Source organism: Panthera leo, chromosome F2 (assembly GCF_018350215.1).
Source record: "Panthera leo isolate Ple1 chromosome F2, P.leo_Ple1_pat1.1, whole genome shotgun sequence".
NCBI lineage: Eukaryota > Metazoa > Chordata > Mammalia > Carnivora > Felidae > Panthera > Panthera leo.
The window spans coordinates 43,691,975-43,709,153 of record NC_056695.1 but is presented as its reverse complement, the minus strand read 5'-3'; the positions used below and the strand labels follow the sequence as shown (position 1 = coordinate 43,709,153).

The following is a 17,179-nucleotide window of genomic DNA, read 5'->3' as shown; positions in this document are numbered from 1 at the left end:
CAGTCTGTTCCTCATGTGATATTATCTCCTGCAGACAATGCCCAGGTTCCAGACACAGTGTCAACTGGAGATGGCCACATTTGCAGAGGCTGACTTCAAGACATATGTTCACTTTCTCCTCTAAATTCTATAAACTCTGTGTCCTTGGATGAAGCCACTATAGCTTGGGACCTGAACCACCACAGAACTGCTTTCATAAAGTGGCTCTCTGTCCCGCTCGCCAGCCTTTGTGGCTGGTGCTATAGGAGATGCCCATGGTGCTGGATTCAGCATCAGGATGGTACCGGGGCTTTCAATTCTGATATTCCTTTCTGGGTTCAGTATTGAGAATACATGTGTTTTCTCTGAGAACATGTTTTTTCGTTTTGTTGCTGTTGTGTGTATGTGTGCATGTGTTTTTAACATTGCAAACATTATAAAGGTTATACCACATCTCCTTGCACTGGTAGGTGAAAGGCCAGATTTCTCTCCTTGCACTGCTGGGTTAAAGGCCAGAATCTGTGGCCAGCCTCCAGTAAGTACAGCAGACATAGTGGAATGGGACACATTTGGGTACTTCATTCTGGTTTTTTTTTTTTAATTTCCCAGCCCTTAATTTTCCTTTGTTCTTTTTTCTTGACTATAACTTTTTAAGTGCTTTTTAAAATGTCCTATTGTTATCAGATATTATACAAATACAGAATGAATAACCAAAATGGGCATTCCAGAAAGCAAGGAGTATCTGCAGTTAAATTAGCTCGAGTAAAAGGAAATGGAACCCCATGCTTATGGATACTAAGTTGATTGCAACACGTAATTGAACATTTTAACCACAAAATACTTTCCCATTAATTTAGAATTCAATTTAATTTTGGCTTTGTTCATTTTCCCAAGGTCTTTGATGTAAATTCCTAGCTTCATGAAGATCTATGACTTGTTTGATATAAAGTGTGTGTGTGGATCTTCTAATTGGTTTCTCTCACACCATAGTTAGCTGGCTGGGGTCTGAGATGTGCTGGGTGATATGAGAGGATTCTTTCCCCCACCTCCATCCCAGGGACCTTAACTCCGTGCCGGTTCTGGCCATCCTCCATGAAGATCCTGGCCTTCCTCAATCTCAGAAGCTAGTGTAAACCATGCAGGATCTTAGATTATATAAAGTGAAGGTGATTCCAGTTTCTGTTTTTCATGTTGCCCTTTGTCAATGGCTTTTTCTGGGATTTGCCAAGACTCACATCCAAGTCTTGTTGGGATATTTTCCTCCCAATTTAGCTCCCAAGTGAAAATCTACCAACCTCATTTCCTTTTCTAGAGCATTTCTGTACTATTATTGTGTTGTTGGGAAAGAAGAAGGAGTAAGGATGTTAAGAGTGTGTCTGTGCGTATATATATAGGAAAGGGAACAATTGAGATTAAAAAAAATATATGGGTATGATATGAACAAAACATTCCTGAATGCATAAAAAGAGATGTAGGAAGAGAGAAACCTTGCATCCTAGTGTTCTCTGAACTAGACAACATGTGGTGGTGTTGACTGAGGACAGCTTGTTTTGGTTTAGAAATTGAGGGTTGTTTGGTACAGGAATGGCTGTGGGGTAATTCAAGGAGAAGGCACTGTGCAGCTTATATATAAGGAAAATTTGGTGTTTGTAACTCAGGGAGCTTCTTTTCTGGTTGGAGAGAAAGGCTTGCATATGTAACCCAACTAGGAAAAATTCAAGTGTATGATAAATTACTGAATAACATTATTAAAAGTAATAACTGCAATAAATGGGGGTGTACCCACAGTTCTAAATTCAACCCATAACCAATTTATGAGAGACTTTCTTAGAGAGCACTTAATTTGGCTTTAGGTTCTCTCCCTAAATTGTAGTGAAAATTTTCATATTTGGTGATTGGAGTTTAATGGATTTCTTGATGTTTATAATCACAACTATGTCTTAAGAGGCCTTCTTTTAATACCTTCTATTATTTTCTAAAACTATCAATGTCACTTATCTTCTAAGAAGTTTTAAAGTCCCATCTCTTAAGTTTCTCCAGCTTTGGTGCTGCAGGACTAAACCCATTAGATATTGGGCCTGGACTACTTAATACTATTGTAGTGAATATGAATTTTCATAGTTGCAGCAACTTATAAAATTCATGTAACTTAAACAGGGCAATTCAAGTTACTTGGTAACTTAACACTTAAAACTTCTGGTTTCTTTCATGCAGATACTTAATCACATAAGATGCCCTGTTCCTTTTCTCATTTCTCCAGGGCTAAGGATTTTCCATCTTGTCATTGATGGAGGAGGTCTGGCGTGAATATCATCTTTGGTCTTTGCTGGTATCTGCTGAGGCTTAGCTGGACCTGCCTGGTCTTTGAAATCTGTCTCTAATCCCATTGTGTCCACTGATGAAGCGTGCTCCCCATGGTTTCTAGTCATCAAATCCTTTACTCTGCATCTTCTTTGCCAACAATACAAGGCCCATTTAAATTCCCCATATGCTCTTAGCCAACCTCCACCTCTCTTTACTAAACATGGAAAAATATATGGCTGCTCTTGCACTCTGTTCTGGGGCTGTGGGAGATTGAGAGTAGGGTGGCTGGAGGGTAGGACAGGCCATTTCAGAAATCCCTTTGGCAGCTTTGTGAAAATCAGTAAAAGGAAACCTTGTTTAAAATAAAGTCACGGGGCACCTGGGTGACTCAGTCAGTTGAGCGTTTTACTCTTGATTTTGGCTCAGGTCATGATCCCAGGGTTGTGGAATCAAGTCCTGAGTTAGGCTTTGTGCTGAGTGTGGAGCCTGCTTAAGATTTTCTCTTTCCCTTTGTCCCTTTTCCCTGCTTGCTCTCTCTCTCTCTCTTTCTGAAATATAAACAAACAAATAATAAAGTCAGGAAGCTGGAAGGGGAGCTCTTGTGCCTACCACTTGTTGACAACTGCAGACACAACAGGAAGAGACACACTTTGCAAGCCCATACTACTTTAGCTGCTTTACTACCCCAGCAGGAGGAAGGTTTTCTTCTTGCCCAGCAACAGTGCAGCCAATGAGAAACAGACACAACTCAGCCAATGAAAAGTGACCATACTTCAAACCCCCAGTCTACTCCAATGGGCGTTTGTTTCTAACAGTCCCTCCCAATTCCCCTTTCTTCTATAAAAGAGCCTTCCTCTCTGTTTTCTGAACTTGCCTATGGTTTTGCTATAGCTTTCATGTTCTGAATTACAATTCTCTGCTATTCCTGAATAAACTTTTTCTTTTCTTTCTTCCTTTCTTCCTTCCTTCCTTTCTTTCTTTCTTTCTTTCTTTCTTTCTTTCTTTCTTTTTTTTTTTTTGTGTGTGTGCTTGTAAAATAACTGACTTATTTTTAAAGTACACTTGTACATACCTTTCTACTCTCCTGGCTGTCCTGTGATGAAAGAAGCCCTTGGAGGATTTCTTGTCAGGGTTCCAGTGTTCAAGTTGGGAGCTAGTCCTCCCCACTCTTAGATGGCTGTCTTTTCCAGGATGGTCTCTACCAACTCCCCAAGGGTTTTGATCCCTGGAGGGGTAACTGTGAGAATCTTTTTCTCAAGATCCTGCACCAGCTATATACTCTCTAAATTTTCTCTAAGTTCCTCAAACCCATCTCAGAAAAAGTTCTTATTGCCTCTTTGTGTGGTGGAGATAATGGCTTATACATCATCACGTTTTTCCTCCTTATGTTTTATGTTATAAACTCTATGCACTTAGTGCTCCAGGATTTGCCTCTGAAGAGCTAAATTTTTTTTTCAATGCTATTGTATCTTCTCCTCTCAAGAGGCTATTTTGAAATTCAAAGCAAAGCATTTGACTTGCTGAATTCAGCTCTTGCTAGGTTCTTCCGTACTTTCTCCTCTTTAGGATAAAAGCGTTAGCCTAAAGATCTAATTTTAATGGTGAAAATGTTGTAGGGTAAAAAGGAAATGCCAAGAAGTAAGAATATATCTGTGAATATTTTAAAATATTTTACAGCCATTTATATGATATGAACTGAATAACTTAGGTGGTCTACTATAAAATTTTGCTCTTTGGGGAGGAATTGGAAAGAAGCTAGGCACATTTCTCAAGATATTAAGCTTAAATAGTTTGTGAAATTTACCATAAGAGGCAGATTTTTCTCTTCCTCCTTGGCTTTGAAAATATTCCCTGTATCACCCCCTTCTTTTCCATGATCTTCCATAACCTGGGAGGGTTAGTTGGCAAAATTCCACACAGTAAGCAAGACGTACTGCCATTTAAGAGGCTCAAACTATCTCCTTGGGGAAAAACAAAAACCCTGTGGCTAAAAATGTCAAGTCTGGGATCTTAAAGTTCTATTGCAGAAACTGGGGGGGGGGGGGGGGGGGGGGGGGATGTTATTTTCTTGGTGGGAGACTAGGTTGGATCACTGGAATGTCTTTTTCCCAGCTTGTTAATTTATATGATTTGAGGAAAATAGACCTTAAAAGTAGTATACAAAGCACAATTTTTTGGAGAACAAAAGTGAGCACCAGTTACATCAGTATTTTGAGAAATGTTTTTATGAATTTTTAATACAATTTGCAAATGATGAAATATCACATTTAAAAGAATCAATTAAATGCTTAAATAGGGACTTAAGCCCCTAATTATTGGGAAAAGGTAAAAATTCCCAGATTTCTGAGTTCATGATAGTAAACTTGTATTTCTTTCATAATATTCACATAATGTTCATGACAAATATAGTTCAAATGGAGATGTTTTATTCCCAACATGGATTGTTCAAATGAAACTCACTTATGTTGAGTATCACCATGCCAGGGATATAGACCATAGAAAAATTATTCCTGGGGTTCTTGGGTGACTCAGTCAGTTAAGCATCTGACTCTTGGTTTGGCTCAGGTCATGATCTCACGGCTCTGTGGGTTCAAGCCCCAAATCAGGCTCTGCACTGGTAGTGTGGAGCCTGCTTGGGATTCTCTCTCCCTCTCTCGGCCCCTCCCCACTCACACTGTTTCTGTCTCTCTCAAAATAAATGAATTAAAAAAAAGAAAAAGTATTCCTGACTGATGTATGTATTGTTCATGTGTGTAAAAATGTGTATGTATGTGCATATATAATTTTATACGTTCATAAAATTTTTGAACATTGAAAAGAATTTTTACCCACTAGAGAGAGTTTGCTATTTCAATCTCTCACACCATAATTTTACATCATGGAGTAGTGGTTAAGAGCATGGGTGCTGGATCTGATTGCCTGGGCTAAAACCATTAATTTGCTGTGTGACCTTGGGCAAGGTACTGGACCTTTTTGTATAGCAGTAACCTCATCTCTAAGAAGAGGGCAATAGCTACACCTGACCCATGAAGTGGCTGTGGGGATTAAGTGAATTAGAACATGGCATTGTATAAAGTACAAAATAAATGTGAACTTTACTCAGTAACATTACTAGTAAGTGCAAGGCCCATGCTAGCTGCCTTGGAAGATAAAAGAGACACAGTCTTAACCCTTACATGGCTTACAGTCTAATTGAAAACTCAAGCTATAGTCTCATATAAAGTTAAATATTAATGCCTGAGAAGAAAATCAGCAGTTCAGTTCAGCTGCATAGACCATCCTCTTAAATACAGAAGCCATATAGGCTGGGTGACCTGGAGTATCTTTATATAAAGTGGTAGTCTCACATTTGTTTCTCTTCACCTGACGCTTATCTCTTTGACATGATGAAAACAGGCTGGAGGCAGATTGTGTAATAAACATCATTTGCAGTGGCCCAGCCTACATTAACCTTGCAGTGGTTTTGCCATGGATGAGCAGTAAATGACGCAGATGCCGAGGCTGGATTAAGGCTCTTGACAACAGAGGTTGGTTGAGCTGTGAGTGCTCTGAGAAGTGGGCCAGCCCACCAATTTCTGCAATTTTTAGAGGGGCAGTGACTGCTTCAGCTAATTTTTAAGTTTTTCTGAGATTTACAGACAATTTCAGACAGTGGTTATCCAGTTTTAAGTGGTAATTTTGTACAAGGACTGGCACAAAACTGCATGTCTAATTGCCTGACAAATATTACAGTTAACTTCTCTGTGAGATTGAGGACAGGACTACTTACGATGGTCTGGGATGTTCATGGAAGGCCTTGGGAAGAAGTAGTTATGAAAGAGCCTTCAACAAGAATTTAAGGTAATCCTTGGACTAATCCTTTTTAAATCAAATATTAATTGCCCTTATTATTTTTTTTAATAAAGAGGAATGCCTTTATTTATTTATTTTAAAAATTTTAAGTAGGCTCCAAGCCTGATGTGGGGCTTGTACTCACGACCCTGAGATCAAGAGTCACATGTTCTACCAACTGAGCCAGCCAGGCACATCATCCCTTAACTCAATTTTTAAATTAATCACTCTGGATTTTCACCTACACACTGTCCCTGAATGGTGCTCATTTCAAAAGATAATTTTGTGTCTAAGTTATGAGTTTAATACATTTTCATTATGTTGATAGGAGTATATAACCTTTATCTATAAAACTGCTTCTGTGGGGAAAACAGGGGTATTCTGAATTTCAGATCAATTTAGAAACCCATTTTTTAAAAACTCTACTTTGGTTGGTTCTTTCACTCAACAATTATTGCTTTTCATTAGTATCAGACACTGTTGTAGGCCCACGTGAACAAAAGAAAGACACCTGACCCCATGGAGTTAAAACATTCTGGAGAGGAGAGACAGTTAAACAATATACCGAAGAAATAACCGTGTAGTGCGTTGGAAGGCAATAAATCCCAAGGAATAAAGAAAAAACAGTGCAGGGTATGAGGGATGGGGATGCGTGGCAATTTTAAACAGGATGGTTACGGAGAAGATTACACTTAAGCAAAGTGTGAAGGGAGCCAGCCAAGATGACCACTTAAAGTGAGGGAAGAGTATATAAGGCAGAAGAGCCAGTGCAAAGTTGCAGCAGGAGCTGACCTAGTGAGTCTGAAGAATAGCAAGGAGGCCAGTACAGTTGGAAAGGAGTTGGGGGGGGGGGGGGGACAAGAAGATGAGGTCAGAGAGGTAAGCTGGGTAGTGGCAGGAGGGAACTTGCTAGATCACATACAGCCTTGCAGGATTGCAGAGCCTTTGAGAAAGTCAGCGGTCACTTGCACTGGGCTGGCTTAAAGTAAGGCCTGCTTGTATCAAAAGAATTTCTCTTCTCCCCTGTCTCCTATACTTCAACTTTAATGTGGATACAAATAAACTGAGATCCTGTTAAAATTCAAATTCTGATTTCATCATTCTGGGGCAAGGCCTGAAATTCTCCATTTTTAACAAGTTTCCAGGTGATGCCAGGCTGCCAGCCTACAAGGACACATTGACAAATAAGAGGAGGGAGGGGTTGAGTTCCCAGGGGCTTTGGAACTTACTTCTCCATTAGCTGGGTGCAAGGGACTTCTTGTTCCCCGTGAGCCTGAAAAGATAACCTCAGAAGGTTTTTGTTCGTTGTCTTTTTGGTCATGGTCTCGGCACGTGCTACACTATTTCAAGGTCCTATCACTTGGCTAGTAACAACAGGGTCTAGAACTTGCTCCAGGAACAAGAGCTAAGTTGTCCGGCTTTTTCCATGCAGTGTCTAAGAAGTTTCTAGGGCCTCCTCACTGCTACTATGGAGGCTCTGATTCTTAACTTCAACTTGGGAAATGCTGCTGCACTCCCTGAATAATTAAATTCTCTGACCACATTCCTGTCTCACTCCAGTTGCAGAAGTTCTGTACAGGTCCTATACCTTCAGTGAAAGGCCAGCTGTGTAAACGAGGCCTGAGGCAGCTAGAGGATTTGGGGTAGGCCACCAAGCAGAAGAGAGAATACCCTGCCAATGCCTATTTTACAAGCAAGGCTGGCCTTCTTAAGAGCCAGTGCAGTAATTTGCAGGCGGAGCAGCCCTGGAAGGACTGGCCGCTTGCAAATATAAAGCACAGGGTAGGAGTCAGATGGGCTTGGGTTTGAATTGTGCTTCTACCCCTTACTGTGTAATATCAGGAATATCCCTTGGTGTCCCAGAGCCACAGTTTTCTCATCTGGAAAATGGGAATGACAACAACGCTTCCCTCATTTGTTGAGATAATGCACATAAAGCATGCAGTGCGTAACCTGGTTCATAATGATGCTCATAAAATACTAGTAATTATTTTTATAATTATTAGTAACATCCCACCTATCAAATCGCTTTGTGGCCTGGCACTACGGTACCTACCTTTACATTCTCTGGAGTTAAGGCACCATGGCAAATCCCTCAGCAAAGGCTTTCAAAGAGAAAAACACAGGGACCAATAGCAGTTTCATCTTGGCAAATGTCACACGAGGTAATAGGAGGCACTGAAGATGTTTAGTTTAGAAAGTAGATGATGGGGGGACACACGTGGTAATAGTTGTCGCCATGCTGTCTTGTATGAGAGGAATTAGACATGCTCTATGAGACCCAGCGGGTACAACTGACACCAACGGGAAGAAAGTGAAGGACGGCACACGCATCCATTAACAGACAAAGCGAGGAAGGGGGCGATGGAGGAGGGGGGCGTCCGTGAGGGTCGGCTCGTGCGCAGCTGCGGCGGCGGAGCCAATCACCGCGCGCAGCCCGTCCTCGCGCGAGGGTACAGTCGTACAGCCGTGACGTCGGCGGTTGCCATGGAGAGGCCCGCTCAGTTGCGACCGCGAGCTGGCGCCAGGGGCCGCGGGGTCGGAGCGTGGCTTTGAAGCTGCTTCCGCTACCACCATGAGCGGCCGAAGTAGGGGTAGAAAGTCCTCCCGCGCCAAAAACCGGGGCAAAGGCCGAGGCAAAGCCCGAGTTCGCGCTGCTCCTGACGACGCCCCCCGCGACCCGGACCCAACACAGTGCCAGAGGCTCGGGGAGGAAACCCAGGCGGCACAGGTGCAGGCTGGCGCGGGTTGGGGTGGCCTGGAAACCGCTGCGCCCGCGCCGCCCCGTCGGCCCGGGGAGGAGGCTGCCTGCCGGCTCCCCCTGGATTGTGGCCTCGCGCTCCGGGCCCGAGCTGCGGGGGGTCGCGGGCAGGCTGCGACCAGGCCCGGCCTGGGGAAGGCCACATCCCTCTCGGAGCGCCTAGCGACAGACACGGTCTTCGTGGGAACCGTGGGAACCGTGGGAAGGCCAAAAAATGGCCCCCGCGTTGGAAATCGGCGTGGTGCTGCTGGGAAGAAGGCCTCAGAAACCTGTAGCGCAGCGGGGAGAGTACCTCAGGCCCTAGCTGGTGGGAAGCTGAAGAAAGGGGCCACTGGGGAGAGCGTCTCCGCCCCTGTGGGAGAAGAAACGAAGGTGGAGAAGGATGCAGGGTCGGGGCCCCTGGCGACAGATGGCAGCATGGATACGCTGGAGACCGTCCAGCTGAAGCTGGAGACCATGAACGCCCAGGCGGACAGGGCCTACCTTCGGCTCTCGCGCAAGTTCGGGCAGTTGCGACTGCATCACTTAGAGCGCAGGAACCTCCTCATCCAGAGTATCCCAGGTTTCTGGGGGCAGGCTTTTCAGAACCACCCCCAGCTCTCATCCTTTCTGAACAACCAAGATAAAGAGGTTCTCAGCTACTTGAACAGCCTGGAGGTGGAAGAGCTTGGCCTCGCGAGATTGGGCTACAAAATCAAGTTCTACTTCGGGCGCAACCCCTATTTCCAAAATAAGGTGCTCATCAAGGAATACGGGTGTGGGCCTTCGGGTCAGGTGGTGTCTCGTTCTACTCCAATCCAGTGGCTCCCGGGCCATGATCTCCAGTCGTTAAGCCAGGGCAACGCAGACAACAGCCGTAGCTTCTTTGGGTGGTTTTCAAACCACAGCTCCATTGAGTCTGACAAGATTGTGGAGATCATCAACGAGGAACTGTGGCCCAATCCCCTGCAGTACTACCTTATGAGTGAAGGGGCCCGTGCAGAGAAAGGAAAGGAGGGCAGGCAAGGTCCAGCAAGGCAGCCAGTGGAGACCCCTGAGCCTGGGGCAAACAAGTCCAACTGATCCTGCACTAGTCTCCCTACTACCTCCTGTTGGACCTGTGCCTAGCTAACCACGTGTGTTTGGCCGTCTGCCTTCTCTTCATGTTGGCCTCTGTGCACTGTATTCCCTTTGGACTTCAGTTACAAGAATATGGTATTTATGATCATGTTCTTTGGCCCCCTCGTGGCCTTGCTTTTTTCACATTAGTGTTACATGTTAAATGATCTCACCCCTACTGTTTATACGTTAAGCACACATGCTTCAAGTGTGTGCTGCCTTTGTCTACATTGCCTGGACCGTGTTCTTGGCTCTGGCCTTTCCCAGCTGTCTTTAACATGGACACTCATGAGTCATCCTCCACAAGGACCAGTGCATCCTCGAGCTCTGCTGCTCCAGGGCCAGTGACTTGCTGAGCTTTGTGTTCATGCTGGCCATGCGTGCCATCTGTGGCAAAGTCTTCTGTTGCCACTGCAGAATGAAGCTAGCACACATGGTATTGGCCATCAGCCAAAACTGATTGTTCCAAGGCCCTGGGGCCACCAGCCAAGGTTCTACCACCTACTGGGTCTCTGGCTTTGGCTAGGGGCCTATGCTGCCCTGCTGGATATGTGGAATAGCACTTGACTGCTGGGCATGGATGAGGTTAAGGGTGAGAAGCATAATGCCATGTGTTCTATACCATTATGCGTCTCTTCCTGCCTCTGGGTCCTTATGATGAACCTTCGTCAAGGTCAACACCGTACCCCATCACTGTCAGGCCACTGAGATTTGTCTAGGTTGCTATTGGCCCCACTTGGCTTCCCAGTCAATGAGGACCTCAAGAACTGCCTGTGGACCAAGGCCCCCTGCCAGTGCATGAGACACACACCTACCTTCCCCAGCCTTCTAGGAACCCTACTGCTTGCCAGACTGATGGGCGGGTATGTGACATGTGCTCACTGTCATCGTGCTGCGGCTCCAGGTGAGAGTGAGGACTGGACCCACATACAATCTAGGTACCTTTGTCAACTCTTCTCATCCCTTGCTAGCATATGACCAGAGTGCTATAGTGGGGTTGTGGGGAAGAGGGATTTTTGATCTATGGGCCTGTGTCTACTTTATCTCACACCTCAATACCTCCTTACTTGCCCTTCCTTCACTTCTCTTCCTTCTTCCCTCCCTTCCTTTCCTGTCCTCCTTTCTTACTCCTCTACTCCCTTCCTTCCTTCCTTTTTTGTTTCAATATTACTACAGCTCAGAAAGTGAAAACAACTGAAAAGCCAAGGTTGTCTGCATACAGCTAGTGAGAGAGCTAGGACTTGCTGTGCACACTCACACATTGGGCTGACAGAGGGCAGAGGAAACCAGAAGGCCAAGGTCTGTAGTCGGACCTTGGTCCCGACTCCTGGATGCACTCTATAATTCTGAAGTTGAAAATTCTTTTCATGGCTAACATGCTAGAATTATAAGTCCCAAGGCAGCAGTGTTGTGGACTTAGTGTTTACTCCTGTTCCAACTTTTTTGTGTGTGCCCCATAAAACCCAGTTGTCTCATATTGTTTCTTCCTCTGTGGTAGCCTCTGGCCATCTGGCCCTCGTTCCCCAGCTTTCTACCCTCAACAGTCCTTTGCTGTCTTTACTTCTACCTTCAGATACCCTTAGGAGTAGGCTTTCGTCTTGGGGCATGGGGTCAGGGTGGGCGGAATCTGTTCTGGATCACCAAGGCTCATTCCCAGTGGGTGTAAAAGCTGAGCTAGGCCCTTTTTCTCCTTCACATCCCTAAGGGTGACGCATTAAGACTGTAACTCCCATTCCTTGTGGGAGACCTTGTTCTGAGTTCCCCAGGGGCTGGGGTGGCCTTGACTCAAAACTGTATACAGGATGTGCCAGGCAAGGCAGTGGTAGCAAAAACAGAGTAGGAATGAACCTGATGTGGAGATGGGCCTGGAGAGGCAGATAGAAACGGGTGAAGAAACCTCAGGGAGAGTATGCCTATTTCTCAGTGATGGGGGGGACAGGGAAGGACCTTTTCCAGAGTGAGGAGAGGAGAGTTAAAGGGATCATGGGACAATCACAATGCCTAGATGTAGGTTTGCCCCAAGTTTTGTTCAGTCATTAACTCATCAATAGTGGATTTTATAAATCACAGAAACAAACCCAAAACAGAATAATGTTACTTTGGATGCTTTCTCTTTTCTAGGTGTGGCCTTGCGTATGTGGAAGATTGATGCTATATGCTGCTTATTTTTGCCATAAGTAAAATCTTACCACTAATGGGAATATGTAGCAGAGTAGGTCTGCTTTTTTTTTTTTTTTTTTTTAATGTTTTTCTCTTTATTGTGGACATTTTCAGACATGCACAGAAGTGGAGAGGATGGTCCCTGGACCCTGAGTACCCATCACCTAGCTACATCAATTATGATCAACCTGGTATCTTCCTCTCCCCACCTATATTGTTGATGGAAAGTCCAACACTGTGCCAATTTAAACTTGACTACTTTGGGAGATCAGGACTCTCTTTTGGTGGTGATAGTGGTGGGGTGCACTATCATGATCACATCAGGTCTGCTTTTTGCTTTGAATGTTAACTGATGAAGTTCTAGAAATGGGCCTTAGAAGTGAAAGTCTTCAAGATTAACAGGGAGTACTCAAAAAGAGATGAAAATGTGCTCTCTTTCCCCTGCATCACAACAGGAGAGAGACTGTTGTGTTGTAAATCTTTCAAAGACTGATATAAGGTGCTTACTTGAGACCCTTCACCAGAATATCAGTCTTTTTTGCCTGTAAAAGATGGAGACTTGTGTGACTGTTAGAAATACCATCAGCTTGTCCTGGTCTCGTGATATAACTGTGGTCTTGAAAGTATAATTTGGTAATTGTTGCTGTGTTCTGTAAAAATAATCTCCCAAAAGTAATCAGTAACTGGTTGTCTTACTTGCTAATTTGACATCCTGGTAATAATGCAATTATTCCTTTGTTCCTAAGTATAAATAGTTGTAAGCCTGCATGCATTATGGAAAAATAAAAATCTGTATCTCTGTTATATTTTTTATTTTTAAAAAAGAATTGGAAGGTTAAGCTGAAGCTGGGTAGTTGAGGGGATGTGTACATTGGCCTCGAGTGATTCCTAGGTCTCAGGCCCTTGTGTGACTAGCTATATCACAATACACAAAATTCAGATTCCCAAGCCCTTAGCAGATAATGACATTCTGTGGTTCTGGGAGGAAGCCAGGGAGTTCTTGTTCTTAACAAGTTTTCCAGGTGATTGTAGTGTAAATCCAGTGCTTCTCAAATTTTAGAGTACATCTGAATTGTGTGAGGAAACTATTAAAATATGAATTCTGATTCAGTAGTTCAGGGTGGAAACAGAGATACTGCATTTCTTTTTTTTTATTTAATTTTTTTTAGTGTTTTGTTCTTAGAGAGAGACAGAGCACGAGCAGGGGAGGGGCAGAGTGAGAGAGGTACACAGAATCGGAAGCAGGCTCCAAGTTCTGAGCTGTCAGCACAGAGCCTGATGCAGGGCTCGAACTCACAAGCTGTGAGATCATGACCTGAGCCGAAGTCGGACGCTTTACTGACTGAGCCACCCAGGCACCCTGGAGATGCTGCATTTCTAACAAAATTCCAGGTGATTTCAGTGCTGGTGGTTTGTGAACTACTTTGAGTGCCTAAGGAGGTGATGTTCAAGTCCCATTCAAACGGGAGTAACAGTGTTCAGCCTTGGCTGCACACTAGAATTATCTGGGACACTTAAATATGCTGCCAGAGCTTTGTACAAATGCCAGGTAAATCAGAATGTGGGAAGGGGTTGGTCCAGATACAGGTATTTTAGAAACATCTTAGGTGATTCTTTTGTCTATCTAGAGTTGAGAACTAGGGTTACTGATGCTGTTCTAACACATCTATAAAAAGGTTAATTCTAGTAATCAAGAGAAGCATCAGCAGACAACAGAATGCCACATAGCTGCCCAGCAGAAAATAGTTGGAAAAAATTGGAAGTGGGTTGTTAAATGACAAGATAATAAAATTAGTTTACATGAGAAAGGGCTTGAATCAGTAAGTGTGCAGTGTTCAGAGCATAGTAGGTATTAAGATATTGAATGAATGAATGAATTTAAAACAGTTTATAGAAAAATGCCTCTGGGCTAGTCTGATAATTAAATTAGTAAAGTAGATGAAATTTGTTTATAAGGATGTATTAGTTTGTTGGGGCTTCCATAACAGTATCATGGACTGGTGGCTTAAACACCAGAAATTTACTTCCTCAGTTTTGGAGGCTAGAAGTCTCAGATTGAGGTGTTGGTAGGGTTAATCTCGGCAGACCTCTCTCCTTGGTCGTAGATGGTCGTCTTCTGTCTTCACACTGTCTTCCCTCTGTGTGAGCCTGGGAGTAGTGGACGGTTGTGGAAGTTGTGTGTGGCTGTTCTGCAGGCCTAGATTGTTTCCCTGGGGGCATTGCGGGCCTCGTGTTGCTACATCTTCAAAGGGGAGTGGGAAGAATCAGGATTTTTATGTAGAATCTCCCAATTTTGAATGCTATCAACTAAAAAAAATTTTTTTAAACCCCTAAAGCCTCACTACTAGTGATACGGGGAATGCAAATCGGTATGGAGAGCAGCCTCTTTTTCAGGCTCAAGCCTCTTCTTGGGATTCATGCCGACTCCTCTGGAGTTAGGAATTTGGGGAGGCTTTCTGCCCAGTTCAGCTCACACACTTGCTTTTTCATGGGTGTGAAGCCTCCACTTACCAGGCCTCCCTTTCACAGCCCTCCACTTGGGTTCCATCTGATCTGGGATTCACTACCTTCCCATGGGCTCATTCATTTATTGAATGTGCCAGTCTTGGTGTAGACATTAGAAATATAGCTGTGAACAAATAGAACTTTGAATTCTGCCCCCCTCCTAGGTTTCAACCTCTTCTCAGATTTTGCCTGGGATTATCTGTCAGTCTATTTCTTTTTTTCCTTTTCCTGCATAGGGCTTCTGAATGTTTTAGATCAATATGGGAACTAAAAGAAAGTCTCTTTTTCACCCTCTGACCTCCTAGATCAGAGTTCACAGAGCAATTAGGCTTTTAATAACCTGAAAAGTGAGGGCTTCTTGGAGTAATTCTCATTAGGCGGGGAGTCCCTGGCCCTTTTTTCAACTGCGAATTTTATTATAAAAGGACTTTTGATTTCTAAACTCATTACTGGCTGGGCTTTTTTGGAAGTGTGCTGGGTTTGACTATGCCATGGGTGAGGGAGGAGAACAAAACAGACTTGCTACGCATAGCTTACTGGAAGTTTTATCAGCTTCTGTCTCTCCTTACACTTGGGGCTTTCTGCCTCTGGTCTGCTCCACTGGTTTGCAACAAGGCAGAGAGGCATACTGCTCTGGGGTGGCCTCCCAGAGGGAGGAGACTTTGCCCTCAGTTGCCCCTTTCAAGATTTTGGAAAGCCCTTATGCCTTCTCAGCCCTTGAGATCCTAGGCCTTGGTGAGCCACTGTTACTGATGTTACATATCCCTCAGCTGTTGGGGCAGCAAACAAACAGAACAAAACAAAACAAGAGAACCCAGGCTATTCAGCCTATGGTTTTTATCTGTCTTTGTCCTTAGCATCTTCACTTCCGCTTTTGGCATCTTCTTCAACTGTATTTCACCATTCCAGATCATAACTCACTTGTGTTGGTTCGTTTTTATCTGGAACTCTGACTTTGTGCTTCGGTACCCCAAATCAGCATTCTCTGGTTACCTACTCTCCAAGGCTCAAATCTTGAGTTCCTTCCTCCTCTCCCTGCCTCCTGTCAACCTGGTTCTCAGCTGAGGTTTGACAAATATAAGACAAAATAGCCACCATCCACGTGACATTTCATGCTTCCCAAACCACATTCACTTACATTATCTCAGTTATAACAACTGTCCCCTGAGATGGCTCAAAGAGGTTGAATGACTTGACCCAAACTACACAAGTGGTACGCGGTAGATCCAGAACTCAACTCAGGTCTGCCGGTTCCAAACTCCATCCATACTTGTGATGGTAAACACGAGGCTCAAGCAGATATCTGGTACTGTGAATCTAGGCACTTCTTTCCACAGAACCTGGATTGATGCCTTCACGGAGTGCATCAGACCCCTCAGCATGGCACATTAGTCAGTCACAACCAATCAGAGTTGGCATGAGTGGGAACCTTCTTGGTGATCCCAAACTACAGCCTGCTGTCGGAGCTCAGTTAGGAGCTGGACTAGCTAGGGTTGGGTGGCTCAGAACGGTGGCTGAGGCTTCTTTTAACTGCTTTGTTCTAAGGTCAGGATCGGCTCAAAGTTTTAATACCTGAATCTGAATGATTCGGGGAAAAGGAGGTAACTCTTCTATAACACGGAGTCTGGTGATAGGAAGTTGCAGGCTTGCTTCCATGGCTCCATGATAGTAGGACTCTGGTCCACACCACTGCTTCCTCTTCTCTTGGCTTTTTTTTTCTCATGGTGCCCCAGCTGCACGTAAGGGCAGGCAGGAAGGAGGGAAAGGATGTCTTCTCATATGTCTCTGTCTTTATCAAGGAAGGAAATCTTTGCCAGCAGTCCCTTCTGGATCTCAGGAGAACTGAGTCAGGTTCCTTGGGCCAGAAATGGGTCACACTCCCACACTCTATTTTAGGGAAGCAGCACTTCTCAGCATCTCTCGTGGGTGTAGGGGTCTGCCATCAAAGAATAAGGAGAGCTCAAGAGGTGAGAATGGACAGGAGATTTTAGTCGCCTGTGGGCTCATCCTTTCTGGAGTGATGTGGCTGTGCTGCTGACACGGACACCACATACTAGGCAGAAGCACTGTGCGTCTGCACTTCCCGCCTCTCAGCTCTCCTGGGCACCTCTTTTGCCAAGAAAGCTCTACCAGTGCTTGGTGTTCTGTGTTTCATCTCCTCTGTTACATGGCTAGTGCTCTTCCAGCCAGGCAGCGCCTTTTCGGTTTTCCTCTCTCCCACAACACCTCACTCAGGGCTCACTCAACATTTGATGTATATGTTCAGTAAATGCTACTTGGGTGGCTGTGATAAATCAGTAATATTTCTAAAATGAAACTTTTGAACAAGTCAATCACCAATCAGAACTTTCAGGAGTAAGGTCCAATCCTAAGAAGCTCGTACCAGGCCCTTTGTTATATGACTACATTAAATTTTTTTTTTATTTTTTTATTTTAGAAAGGGAGAGCACAAGTGGGGAAGAGGGGCAGAGGGAGACAATCTTATGCAGGCTCCATGCTAAGCATGGATTGATGCGGGGCTCAATCCCATGATCCTGGGAT

The 17,179-nt window shown here is 44.4% G+C and overlaps 1 protein-coding gene and 1 long non-coding RNA gene across 9 annotated transcripts in view; one reads left to right on the top strand and one right to left on the bottom strand.

The window, feature by feature from the left end:
- Positions 1-8,486, bottom strand: part of LOC122210926 — a 36,272-nt gene extending 27,786 nt beyond the window's left edge. For all 4 annotated transcript variants that reach the window (XR_006198391.1, XR_006198390.1, XR_006198392.1 and 1 more), the window contains exon 1: positions 8,171-8,486. This is a non-coding gene — a long non-coding RNA (uncharacterized LOC122210926). The remainder of the gene's footprint in view (positions 1-8,170) is intronic.
- A 129-nt stretch (positions 8,487-8,615) lies between these two features.
- On the top strand, positions 8,616-12,937 carry TSPYL5 (TSPY like 5). Of its 5 annotated transcripts, XM_042924207.1 has the most exons (3): positions 8,616-10,877; positions 12,095-12,150; positions 12,248-12,937. In XM_042924207.1, exon 1 carries the CDS (start codon positions 8,690-8,692, stop codon positions 9,935-9,937), a length of 1,248 nt encoding a protein of 415 aa, XP_042780141.1. In that variant the 5' UTR covers positions 8,616-8,689; the 3' UTR covers positions 9,938-10,877; positions 12,095-12,150; positions 12,248-12,937. The 5 variants fall into 5 exon arrangements, with proteins under 5 accessions (XP_042780141.1, XP_042780143.1, XP_042780139.1 ...); XM_042924209.1 differs by lacking the exon at positions 12,095-12,150; XM_042924205.1 differs by having other exon boundaries at positions 12,095-12,937.
- The last annotated feature ends 4,242 nt before the right edge of the window (positions 12,938-17,179 follow it).